This window comes from Maylandia zebra, linkage group LG23 (assembly GCF_041146795.1).
Source record: "Maylandia zebra isolate NMK-2024a linkage group LG23, Mzebra_GT3a, whole genome shotgun sequence".
NCBI lineage: Eukaryota > Metazoa > Chordata > Actinopteri > Cichliformes > Cichlidae > Maylandia > Maylandia zebra.
The window spans coordinates 49,882,450-49,896,504 of record NC_135188.1 but is presented as its reverse complement, the minus strand read 5'-3'; the positions used below and the strand labels follow the sequence as shown (position 1 = coordinate 49,896,504).

At 37.6% G+C, this 14,055-nt stretch overlaps 1 protein-coding gene across 1 annotated transcript in view; it reads left to right on the top strand.

Annotated features, from left to right (window-relative positions):
* The window catches only part of donson (DNA replication fork stabilization factor DONSON), a 29,445-nt gene extending 28,287 nt beyond the window's left edge, over positions 1-1,158 (top strand). The window contains exon 12 of the mRNA XM_024798734.2: positions 450-1,158. Coding sequence (XP_024654502.2) covers positions 450-590 — 141 coding nt within the window. The 3' untranslated portion in view covers positions 591-1,158. The remainder of the gene's footprint in view (positions 1-449) is intronic.
* The last annotated feature ends 12,897 nt before the right edge of the window (positions 1,159-14,055 follow it).

Below are 14,055 nucleotides of genomic sequence, written 5' to 3'. Positions count from 1 at the left end.
ACATGAAGCTGCTTTTTGTTTGATTCATGAATGTCATGCATGTATGAGCTGTAGCCTGAATGTGATCAAATCAACTTTAATGTCAACTTTGCAGGTTGCTTGCTAAGAAGTAGATGATGCCTAAACCATAACCAGGGTTATCTGCATGTAACATGTGTGAAGCCTCTGTCTTCTTCACACAGTCGGGCCAGCCACTTAATTCACGATAATTTACTAAATGTACCCACTGAGGCGCTCAGGTTTCTGGCACGTGCATTGGTAATTTAAATAATGCAGATGTTGAACGAGCTAGTTTGCATGGCTGGTTTTGCTGTTTGTCTGTTAACCTGTGTCAACGTGCTGTCCACAGCACTTAGTGCCAGCTAACAACCTCAGATTTATTCTAAAATAGGAGTTGGAGAGAAAGTGTGAATTAGTGTAGGGGTATTTATTCTGTGAACACTTTGCAGGTTGGCGAGGCCTCGGTAGAACTGTCCTCTTGTGGTCTCCATCCTGCTTCCATCCAGCAGCTGCAGCAGCCTTCCACCCTGGGAAAGACAGCCCTGACACACATCACCATGAACAACTACAGCTACACATGGAAGAACTAAGAAAGTGCTGAGAGTTTACACAACACAAAGAAGTTTGCATTAATTTGAGTTAACAGCTGCAATCCTGAAACTCAGATTCCACTGTGACGCTGTGTGCATACTGGAAGAGATTCACAGCTACACGCTGACCAGAAAGTGAAGGGTGTTCCACGACTACAGCGGGCAAAATAACCACTGGTGATGTGAAGTAGACGGGATTCAGAATAAAAGTTTATTCATTTTCAGGCGTCAGGTGAAAGCCTGAAGTGCTACCTGTGGGAATGAAGAATGTTGTTGATTCACAGGGTAGTGGTATCTGGGCAACTGGGGCGTCAGCAAGCGACCAACCACCAGCTTCAAAGCAATGTGTGATGAGTGAATCACTTCCGGCATGTACACAGTTTAAGTGTCTGTTTATGTTGAGGTTTCTTTTAAGCAAACTTTATTGCACTGCACCGGATGTGATTATTTATTAAACTCTATATTGCTCAATTACTTTTAATCTTTCTTCTCATACAAGATTTATCAACGATAAATGCTGGAATGTTTTCAGGTACTGGAATGCTGATGAAATAAATTGTTAAAGTTACTGAGCTCGAAAGATTTATTAACTGCAGTATCAAGAAAACATGGTGAGCAAGTTTCTTGCTTTGATGTTTTCAACATATTAGATGGGTGGATGAAGTCATTTATCAACTCCAGTTAAATAAAATGAGAACATGAGGAAAGTAAGAGCGAGGCCGTCTGCCAGGACTGCTTGAACAAAAACCTTTTGGGCATTGACTGTCACTGACAGCCTCCATTAAACACAGTTGTTTCCTTAAATACATGCAGGAGAGCACATAAGTGGTCCTACAGGTGCACATGTGCTGTCAAACTAAAAGACCAGATAAGAAGTTGCAACGCGCGTTTGCGTACATAAGATTTTCTGGAGGGGGACAGACATTTGTTTAGAACTCTTAAAAATGTCGAAGAAGCTCCTTTAAATGGACTGATTCTTATGTAGCGCTTTTCTACTCTCTCAGAGTACTTAAAGCGCTCTATACAACATGCCATATTCACCCAATCACACCCATTCTCACAAGCACTTCATCTATACTGAGTGCTTTCTAACTACATTCACACTCCGATGGATGCATCGGAGAGCAACTTGGGGTTAGTATCTTGCCCGAGGATACTTGACATGCAGACTGGGGGAGCCTGGGATCGAACCTCCAACCTTCCGATCAGTAGGTGACCTGCTCTATCTGCTGAGCTATAGCCACCGAAGAAATTGCTTTGGTGTTCCTTCACTTCCAAAGAAATGTCAGCAGGAGTACGAACAGCAAAAGAAGTGCGTATTCTCAGAAAAATGGTTGCAGGAGGTGAGCTGGGTTCAAAGAAATGATGAACGCACAGAGATGTGGTGCAGAATATGCTGTGAAAATCATTTGAAGCCAGCTCACCTTAACTTGCGTACATAAGATAAAATCTTATGTAAGCAAACGTGCGTTGCAACTTCTTATCTGGCGCGCATCCTTTATTTTAACAGCGCATGCGCACCTGCGGACCACTTATGTGCATCCCTGAATATATGTACACTAACACAATCATTCATTACCTAGGGTTACCTCTTAAAGTCTTCAAAGACCGGAAGAGACACCCAAGCACAAAGAAAAAGCTCAGAGAGTGGAGACTTCACACAAAGGAAGCATCGGTGATCATCGGAGACTCCAATGTGGGCATGATCCCTCTCTATGTAGCGGAGGGAGTACAAATTGACAGCTTCCCAGGAGCTAGATGGGGCCATGCAGAGATCCATCTAGATAAAGCAGACTATGACACCGGTGGAGAAGCTGGTTCTATCCTTCGGCCTGAATAACAGGCGTCAGAGGGATAAAAATGCACCAATAACGGAGCTGAGAAGGGCGCTGAGGTCAGCACAAGAAAAATTCCCCCAAGCTGACATTTATATCCCAGTGATTAACTTCTCTTCTGCCCTTCCCAAAACAGAACAAGACACATTATTGCACATAAACAATTTCATTACAGGTCTAAAGGAGCACATTCCTGCACTACCTGCTGATAAGTTCAGCACGGAATCAGACAATCTCCGCTGGACTGACAAGACTGCAGAGCACATGTTGGATCATTGGAATAATCATGTTAATGGGGCATCTCCATGAAACCAATCAGAGTGACTGATTTTATGTATTTCTGTGCTTGAGGGAGGCTTCAGATGCCATTATGTGAGAGCTTAACCCCAATACAACCCACTAGAGGGTGCTGTAACTCCAATTAAGGGAATTTTCCCCTTCTCTTTACTTTTTTCCTTTTTCCTTCACTTTTTACTTGTATAGGCCCTTTTATGGCCATCCCATTATAAACTCCTGGCCCTGAGGCCTTCCCTAACCTTAACCTCTTTTAACCCCATGCAGGGACTTCATTCCGGCCCTAAACCTAACCGCCTGGAGCCCCAACCGGACATTGGGCCCTAATTTCAATCCCCATCTTCTTCCAGTCCTAAACCTAACTTCTGGGTTCCCTAAGCCCAGCTTCAACCCCCTTATTCGGGACAAGAGAGGACACTTCCCTCCTGGAGAGCAATCCATGAGTGACGTGGGGGCCCGGGATGGGAACAGGTATGGACTGTGCATGGAGTTTGGCCACCCTTGGTGGCCAACCTCCCAACTTGAGCTCCCCCTAACCCGCCCGTGCTGCCTGGCCCCCCACTCGGGTCACCCTATGTCCTCACATTGCAACAACTGAGAGGAAAAGGGGTCCCCAACTAGGGGAATCAGCTGAACTGGACAATAAAAACATGTGCCTTTTGTGTATTTTGATTGTGTACATAGCTCAGAGGATCATTATAAGCTCTGTACATCCATTATTGTTTACAATCTGAAGCCCAATTCTGATTTGATGTTTTTTATTATTATTATTATTAATAATAATAATAATAATTTTTTTTATTTATGAGCGCCTTTCAAGTCACCCAAGGACACTTTACAATAGGATAAAACACTTAGTAAAACAATGGAAGAATAAGAACAATAAAACAAAAGCACAAGATAAAATTAACAAACAGTGGATTCACAGTGAATATGCAGATTTCAACAGATGAGTTTTGAGTTGGGATTTAACCTGGGGGAGAACCAATGTTTCTTATTTCTGGGAGCAGAGCAGCTGAAAGCTCAAACCCACTTATTGGGACAATTTATGTTATTATGAGGACTTTTTATGGACCCTAACCCTAACCCCTGTTTTACAGACTTTGAACGGCCATTTTGCCTCACTACTGTTCATTAGTACGGTCTTATAATGTGGAGATTGATAATTTGTTTTCCAACGGTACCTGAAAGCAACATGCCTGTGTGCGACCAATCAGAACGGTGTTTTATAAGGACCTTTGACCCTAAGGATGAGACTCTTTGTTATTGGTTATTGTAGCTGGGAACTCTAAGCATTATGGGAAATGTGGTCTGATTCACACAACACTGCATGAACTTTCTGTTGAGCACACACCTGCTTCGAAAAAAAAAAATTGTAACTGAAATAAATGCACTGAAAAATCTTGTATAGAAACAAGTAACGCGTTACTGCCCATCTCTGGTGCACAGTGACACAAAACTCATTCAACAACGCAAACTATTTAAAAAATGATGTAGGCAGATCAAGGCAATGTTACAGATTCAGTAAGAACGGAAGTTTATCGTAATCTTTCAAATATGCAGGGCATCACACTAACACAGTTGCTTATGTCCAGCATCGCTCTGTTATTATCAATTTGATTCGAAACGTGTCCAGTTTAATGTCTTAAACTAAACTGGCATTAAAGTTTCAATGAACTAAGGTGGTCCCTCTGAGTCAGCACCCAGAAAGCTCGTCTCTTTTAAAAATGTGGCCATAAATACGAGCGCTGCTGGGATCTTACAACACTGGGGCTAAATCCAGACCTGAAATCTTTGTTTCACTCAGTAACAGCACCTTTTTAATATTATCGACTATATGTTATAGTCACATTTATATAAAATGTCAAACATCATACGTTAGCTAAAGGTTGAAGTCACAGAATTATACTGAACAACAATGCAATTTGAGTTCTTCTTGTTTGTACTATATATTTGATTTACTGTAAAAAATAGTAAAGATATGAATGAATCTCTGCTCTTACAGCTTTTATTGTGCCGTGATGTCTCCTTTGAAACTGTCCTCTTGCTCATCTCTTGGATGCTCACCTCTTCTTCACCTTTCCTGTTCCTTTCACCAAACTGCTGCACTCTCATTCTCTGCTCTCGCCTCCTGTTCTGGTTACAATTAGAATGCAGTCAGCATGTGCCAAACAAACTCCCCCCAAATCGATCATGCTTGATATGATGATGACGTTTTTAACATCTTATTTATCAACTTATTTAATGCACTGTATCAATCAATTATTAAACAAATATCAGACTGTAGAAAAGCCAATAATAATGCACCGAGCAAGTTCATGCCATAAGAGCTAAATGGCCATCAAAGAAAATCCTGACAGGCCAACATTGAATGCAGCCACGGGTGGACATCAGTCAGCTTTCTGCACTTTCCACCTGATCACATCTGTCCTGAAAGTCATGTCATTTCCTCTGTGGTTCATTTATGTTTACTTTTACATTTGCAGTTAAAATAACTTTAGTGACATAGTGCACACATTGTTTCCTATGGACTGCTGGGTTATCTTGGTTTATTTAAGTTAGTATTTTTAAAGGTGCAGTCAGTCATGTTTTAGGTTATTTGATAGAAAAAAGGATCTTGTACTCATAAACAAACATAGAATAGTGGATAACAATGACACATTGTTAAACGTGTCATTGGTCGCTGCTTACTTTCCTCATTCTTTAAGCATTACTCATCCTTAGTATGTCATTTATAAATACAGATATACGTTCTTAGAAAGAACCACTTCTGCACCTGCTCTTCTTACTCCAAGGAGCTTTTCTGAGTTATCATTGTGCCAGAGGAGGAGGGCATCCACTACTTCTTTCATTTCACCTGAGTTCACCTGTGGGAAAGCACAGCGCCGGATATCCTGAATATTTCTTTGAATTCAGGAGGACTTGGGAATCTTGAGTGATTATTGAATTATCTGAATAAAGCTAATGAACCAGAGAAATTCTAAACTCTTAAACATCCAGGGATGTCTGAATATACAGTGGGGCAAAAAAGTATTTAGTCAGCCACCGATTGTACAAGTTCCCCCACTTAAAATGATGACAGAGGTCAGTAATTTGCACCAGAGGTACACTTCAACTGTGAGAGACAGAATGTGAAAAAAAAAATCCATGAATTCACATGGTAGGATTTGTAAAGAATTTATTCGTAAATCAGGGTGGAAAATAAGTATTAATTCTTTACAAATCCTACCATGTGAATTCATGGATTTTTTTTTTCACATTCTGTCTCTCACAGTTGAAGTGTACCTCTGGTGCAAATTACTGACCTCTGTCATCATTTTAAGTGGGGGAACTTGCACAATCGGTGGCTGACTAAATACTTTTTTGCCCCACTGTACACAGTATCTAGACTTGTCTGTGAAGGTTCTCAGTCATCCAGGTCATCGTAGTCAAAGGAGCTTGCAAAGAGAAGCGTCTGGACTTCTTTAAGTTACTTGAAGATGTTTCACCTCTCATCCGAGAAGCTTCTTCAGTTCTAAGGTCAAGTGGTGGAGAGTCCCAGATATAAACCTAGTGGGAGTAACCCCCCACAGAGGGACAAAAGGACCCCCTGATGATCCTCTAATCGCCTGAGCCAAGGTGTTGTTAGATTATAATATTATTTTATGCCATGTTATACCCCTAATTGTGTGGATGCTTAAGCATCCACACTATTGAGTTCCTGTTTCTCTTTATTGTGTGGATGCTTTAAGCATCCACACTATTGTTTTCCTGTTTCTCTTTATTCTTTATTGTGTGGATGCTTTAAGCATCCACACTATTGAGTTCCTGTTTCTCTTTATTCTTTATTGTGTGGATGCTTTAAGCATCCACACTATTGTTTTCCTGTTTCTCTTTATTGTGTGGATACTTTAAGCATCCACACTATTGAGTTCCTGTTTCTCTTTATTCTTTATTATTGTGTGGATGCTTTAAGCATCCACACTATTGTTTTCCTGTTTCTCTTTATACTTTATTGTGTGGATGCTTTAAGCATCCACACTATTGAGTTCCTGTTTCTCTTTATTCTTTATTGTGTGGATGCTTTAAGCATCCACACTATTGAGTTCCTGTTTCTCTTTATTCTTTATTGTGTGGATGCCCTCAATGGGCATCCACACTATTGAGTTCCTGTTTCTCTTTATTCTTTATTATTCCGGGTGTTTCCGTACACTTTTCGCCGCAGAACTACTTCCACAATTTTTGTGCTATTTTCACCGTTCAAACTCTAAACTGTTCTGCTCTTTCTGCTAATGCCGGCTATGACTTTTGGTGTTTATTACTATTATACTTTTTAAAATATTACACTTTTTTCCTTTAATTTGTCCCATTGAAATGAATGGGAAACTTCCACAATTTTGCTAAAACTTTCTTGTCTTTGAAACTTAACTACTGCCTCATACTTTCACCTAGAAACTCCATTCAAACTTTAAAACGTTCTCAAATTATTGGGCTATTCCTGTGTGATTCAGCTTTTTCAGATCTTCTACCGTTTTCATCTTATCTCTCTTTAAGTCTTCAGTTGCAAAATTGTGATTTTTCAGAAAATACATGCGTTGCTATGGTTGCTATGCAATTAACTCAGAGGGGACAGTGAAACTGTTTGAATTTTCTCTTCATGTCCGAACAACTTCTTGCTACTCACTCAATTTCCACTCAAGCCCCACAAATTATACATCAAAACGTAGGTATTTTTGCTGGCTTTCAGAAAATGTCCCTATCATTGTTGTGGGACACATAGATATTTTGCAAATCTCCTCAGAGTAACACAAAGTCAGAAAACTCTCCATATAAAGTCAATGGAGAGTTTGTTCAAAATCACCGCTGGATTCCTGTAATGAGAGGCATTTTCAAATTGTCATATCTCCTTAACGAAGCAAAGTTAAGACATAAGGCTTGTCCCAATATATCGTCAGACACTTCTGATGCTCACAATTCAAGAATTATTTTCTCACCTATTACCGTTAGGAGATGAGTTAGACTTGTTTGAGGGTAGGAAATTTGTCCCTCGCTCAGATTTCATGAGATTTCAAATTCTGGAAATGAGCCACTTTTTTCTCTCATGATATCTTTTTGATGGATTTCCACAGAGCCCTGAAAATTTCCATGACTGTTCACCAAAGCCTGCTGTTTCTTACGGTGAAAGAATGATTTTGATGCTCCATATAGATTTAGAGTTACCAAAGGTTGTTTGAGAGCAAGTCAATGCAGTTTTTGCTTCGCCTCTACACAGTTACAGTGTATTACAAGTCATATATCTTTAATAATTTATAGTTTATCTCTGAATTATGAAGACCTGAAGATTCCCCCATCTCTTCTGAATAAAACGATGTCTGAATGACCGTTCTAGCCTCTACGGTTAGGAAATTATGGCCATTTGTTCGAGGGGAATCCTGAATGTCAGAAATACACTGAAGAAAACTCACACCTCTCTCTGTGTCTGTGTGTGTAAGGGCTGACTACAGCAGGTGCAGCTAATTTAACTGACCTACATATACCAAGCCCAGACTCTCCACAGCTCCTGTTCCCTTTACTCTCTGTGTATGTGTGTCTGTGTATCAATATTTCTCCTATGTTTAAGTATTACTCCTCAATCATAGTATTTCTGCTAAAGCAAAGTACTTCTACTACATCTAAGTACTTTTGCCAAATCATAGTATTTCTGCTAAATAATAGTATTTTTGCAAAAATCATGGTATTTGCGCAAAATCATGGTTTTGGGGCCAAATATTTCTGTTATTTTATAATGTATGTGCTGAATATATTATATGTGCCAAATCATAGTATTTATCCCAAATTATAGTATTTATGCCAAATTACAGTATTTCTGCTAAAACGCAGAAATAGTACCTTTTAGCAGGAATTTCTACCAAAAGATAGTACTTCTGCTAAATCAGAGTATTTCTGCTAAACCAGAGTATTCCTGCCAAATCATAGTATTTGTACTGAAACATGGTACTTCTGCCCAATCATAGTATTTGTACTAAATGATAGTACTTCTGCCAAATCATAGTATTTGTGCCAAAGCACCGTATTTGTATGGAGTCATAGTATTTCTTTTAAGTCATAGTATGTATTTCAATCAAATCTCAGTAGTTGTTGTTAAAACGCAGTATTATTGCCAAATCATAGTATTTGTACCCAATCATAGTATTTCTGCTAAATCATAGCATTTGTGCCAAATCATGGTATTTGTGCAAAAACATAGTATGTCTGCAAAACCATAGTATATCTCTTATGTTATAGTATTACTACTAAGGCATAGTATTTCTGCCAAATCATAGTATTTGTACTAAATCATAGTACTTGTGCCAAATCATAGTATTTGTTGAACATCATAGTATTGGAACCAAAACATAGTATTTGTCCCAAAGCATCGTATTTGTATTGCGTAATAGTATTTCTTCTAAATCATAGTATTTCAATCAAATCTCAGTAGTTGTGTTAAAATGCAGTATTATTGCCAAATCATAGTATTTGTACCCAATCATAGTATTTTTGCCAAATCGTGGTATTTGTGCCCAATTAATAATTCTGTTATGTTATAGTATTACTACTAAGTCGTAGAATATCTGTTATGTTATAGTGTATCTGCGGAATATAGTATGTGTGCCAAATCGTAGTATTTATAGCAAATCACAGTATTTGTGCTAAAACATAGTATTTCTGCCATATTGTGGTATTTGTGCAAGAACATTGAACTGTTATGTTATAGTATTACTACTAAGTCATAGTATTTCTGCGTTGTTATAGTATTTGTGCTAAAACGTAGTATCTCTGCCAAGTCATAGAATTAATGCAATTTCATAGTTTTTTTTTAGGAAATCTGTTATGTTATAGTATTACTACTAAGTCATAGTATTTCTGCCAAATCATAGTATTTGTACTAAATCATAGTACTTGTGCCAAATCATAGTATTTGTTGCACATCATAGTATTGGAACCAAAACATAGTATTTGTCCCAAAGTATCGTATTTGTATGGAGTAATAGTATTTCTTCTAAATCATAGTATTTCAATCAAATCTCAGTAGTTGTGTTAAAATGCAGTATTATTGCCAAATCATAGTATTTGTACCCAATCATAGTATTTTTGCCAAATCGTGGTATTTGTGCCCAAATAATAATTCTGTTATGTTATAGTATTACTACTAAGTTGTAGAATATCTGTTATGTTATAGTGTATCTGCGGAATATAGTATGTGTGCCAAATCATAGTATTTATACCAAATCACAGTATTTGTGCTAAAACATAGTATTTCTGCCATATTGTGGTATTTGTGCAAGAACATTGAACTGTTATGTTATAGTATTACTACTAAGTCATAGTATTTCTGCGTTGTTATAGTATTTGTGCTAAAACGTAGTATCTCTGCCAAGTCATAGAATTACTGCAATTTCATAGTTTTTTTTTAGGAAATCTGTTATGTTATAGTATTACTACTAAGTCATAGTATTTCTGCCAAATCATAGTATTTGTGTGAATTTGTATACTGTAATATCACTGTATTATGTAGTGGCTAAGTAGGGGCTGTTTACTAAGTGCATCAGTGTAAATAGGTCATCTCTTGTGTTGGGGTGCCCTCTTGTGGCGCTTTTTGGGTAGTGCCTTAGTAAACGGGAACCCTGTAAAAAGTGGCATCAGACTGATTTGTAGTGGAGGAATTTGTTGCCAGTTTTCTTAATCTTTAATCTGTATGCATGTTGTAATGCATACCCTGTTCTTAATCATAGAAACCACACCATATCACCTCTCCACATCCTCCTACTGTATGCCATACCTCCCTGTACCATCCATCTGACCGCAATAAACTCCACCTGTGGTAATCTAATCCCTGGATGTCAGCCTCTCCTTCTGACCGAGGATAGTTATAGTATTTGAGCCAAATCATAGTATTTGTGCTAAAACATAGTATTTCTTCCAAATCATAGTATTTGTGCCAAAGTATAGTATTTCTTCCAAATCATAGTATAACTGCACAATAAAGGTTCTTGAGCCACATCAGTGTTTGTGCCAAATCTTAGTATTTCTTCTAAATCCTAGTAATTCTGCTCAATGATAGAATTTCTGCTATGCTGTAGTACTTTTTTCCTAGATTGTAGTACTTCTGCTAAGTCAAAGTATTTCATGTAAATCATAGTATTTCTACCAAGTCCCAGTGTTTCTGCTTAATCATAAATAATGTTTTAGTACAAATTGTATGATTTGGCAGAACTTTCTGTGTTCCAGCACAAATGCTATGATTTGGCAGGAAAAAAATATTATTTAGTATAAATACTAAGTTTTAGCAGAAATACTATGTTTAAACTTTAAAAAATTCTGCTATTTCTGCTGATGTGTGTTATGACTTTTGACCATTGAAATGAATGGAACACATTATCAATGTGGTCACTGATTTTGCATGATGGGCTGAGCTGTGTTTTAGCTCAGTGAGATAAGCATCCGTTCTCAGACTGGGAGGCCTGGGTTCAAATCCAGCTTATGGCAACATTTCTTTCACTTAACAGTTAAACTTTTTTTAAACTCTTTTCAACACAAATTTCATCTTTTTCACCCCTTTTCAGCAAAATTTTCAGTTTTTTTAACCCCTTTTCAGCACAAATCCAAACTTTTTCAACTCTTTTTCAGCAAAAACCTCTTTTCAGCAGAATTCTGCTCATTCAACTCTTTTCAGCAAAATTTTCAGTTTTTTCTGCTGTTTTCAGAAAAAAACTCTTTTCAGCAGAATTCTGCTCATTCACCTCTTTTCAGCAGAAATTCTGCTGATTGAACTCTTTTCAGCAGAATTTTCACCCCTTTATTTTTGCCCAAATTCTGCTTATTCACCTCTTCTGAAAAATTTTCCGCCTTTCCACCTGTTATCAGCACAATTCTCAGTAGCTTCTGCTCATTTCAGCACAATTGTCAATCTCTCCACCTTTTCTTGGTGAGAAAGTGTTTTGCTCAGTGAGCTAAATAGCTGCCCTTTGACCAGGAGGGCCAGGTTCGAATCCTGCTCAGGGCATCTTTTTTTTTTGTTTGTTTCAACTTTTTCAGCTTTTTTCAGCAGATATCTTCAGCCGTTAAGGCATCCACACTGCATTTTCGCAGGAAATGCAAATTTTTCTAGTTGTGTGGATGCTTTAAGCATCCACACTATTGAGTTCCTGTTTCTCTTTATTCTTTATTATTGTGTGGATGCTTTAAGCATCCACACTATTGAGTTCCTGTTTCTCTTTATTCTTTATTATTGTGTGGATGCTTTAAGCATCCACACTATTGAGTTCCTGTTTCTCTTTATTCTTTATTATTATTATTATTATTATTATTATTCTAGTTGCTTCCGTACACTTTTCGCCGTTAAACTACTTCCACAATTTTCAGCCGATTTTCACCATTCAAATTTTAAACTATTCTGCTATTTTTGCTCTTTCCTGCTACGATTTTTGCTATTTTTAACTATTATACTTTTTAAAATATTAAGCTTTTTTCCTTTAATTTGTCCCATTGAAATGAATGGGAAACTTCTGCAATTCTGCTAAAATTTGCTTGTTTTTGAAACTTAACTACTTCCTCATATTTTCACCTAGAACAACCATTCAAATTTTAAAATGTTCACAAATTATTGGGCTATTCAGGTATGATTCAGCTTTTTCAAATCTTCTACTGTTTTACTTTTATGCCTCTTAAAGTTTTGAGTTGCAAAATTGTGATTTTTCACAAAATACATGCGTTGTTATGGTTGCTATGCTCTTGGCTTCCAGTGTGCCACTGAAGGTTTTGCAATTTTCACTTCATGTCCGAACAACTTCCTGCTACTTGCTCAATTTTCACTCAACTTCCACAAATTATACATCAAAACGTAGGTATTTTTGCTGGCTTTCAGAAAATATCACCATCATTGTTGTGGGATTTATAGAATTTTTGCAAATCTCCTCAGACTAACACAAGGTCAGAAAACTCTCCATATAAAGTGAATGGAGAGCTTGTTCAAAATCACCGCTGGATTTCTGTAATGAGAGGCATATTCGAATCGTCATATCTCCTTAACGAAGCAAAGTCAAGACATGAGGCTTGTCCCCGAATATCTTCAGACACCCCTGACGCTCACAATTCAAGAATTTCTTTCTCACCTATTACCGTTCTGAAATGAGTTGGACTTGTTTGAGGGTAGGAAATTCGTCCTTCGCTCAGATTTCTTCAGATTTCAAACTGTGGAAATGAACCACTTTTTTCTCTCGTCATAACTTTTTGTTGGATTTCCACAGAGACCTGAAAATTTCCATGATTGTTCACCAAAGCCTGCTGTCTCTTACGGTGAAAGAATGATATCGATACTCCAAATAGATTTCGAGTTAGAAAGCGTTGTTTGAGGGCAAGTCAAGGCAGTTTTTGCTTCGCTCTACTCAGTTATGGTGCATTACAAGTCAAATATCTTTAATAATTCATATTTTAATGATAAATTGTAAACACTGGAAGATTCCCCCATCTCTTCTGAACAAAACGGTGTAAGAATGACCGCTCTAGCCCCTACGGTTTGGAAATTATGGTCATTTGTTTGAGGGGAGTCCTCACTATGAGAAATAGGCTGCAATAATCCTGTGCCTCTCTGTGCTGCGTGTGTAAAAAGAGGCACATGTTTTGGCGGGAAAAAGTACACAGGCTCTCTTACTTCTCTCTCCCTGTGCATTTTTTTGCTGATTTTTTCATTTAACAAGTATATTTGAGGGACCCTCAGCATGTTCAGCATTTTTTCAGCTGTCCATTTTGCTTTTCCAATTTTTCTGTTTAACTTATTACTATTGTGCTAAATAATACTATTTCTGCTATTTTATAAGATTTGTGCCTAATATAGTATTTCTGCTAAATTACAATATTTCTGCTTTTTATACTATTTGTGCTAAAACATAGTATTTCTACTAAATGTAGTATTTATGCTTAATCATACTATTTCTGCTTTTTATGGGATTTGTGTCTAATATAGTATTTCTGCTTTTTATAGGATTTTTGCTCAAACATAGTATTTCTACTAAATGTAGTGTTTATGCTTAATCATCCTATTTCTGCTTTTTATAGGATTTGTGCTTAATATAGTATTTCTGCTAAATTATAGTATTTCTGCTTTTTATAGTATTTGTGCTAAAACATAGTATTTCTACTAAATGTAGTATTTATGCTTAATCATAGTATTTCTATATATTTCTGCCAGGTCCCCAGGCAGCCAATCCTCTGTGAGGACTGAGAAATTCAAATTTTCAAATCAGGGCCTGCACGGCTTCCCAGCCAATCATATATGTGTCCTGAGGCATTCAAATTTGCATATTGGGGCCTTCATGGCT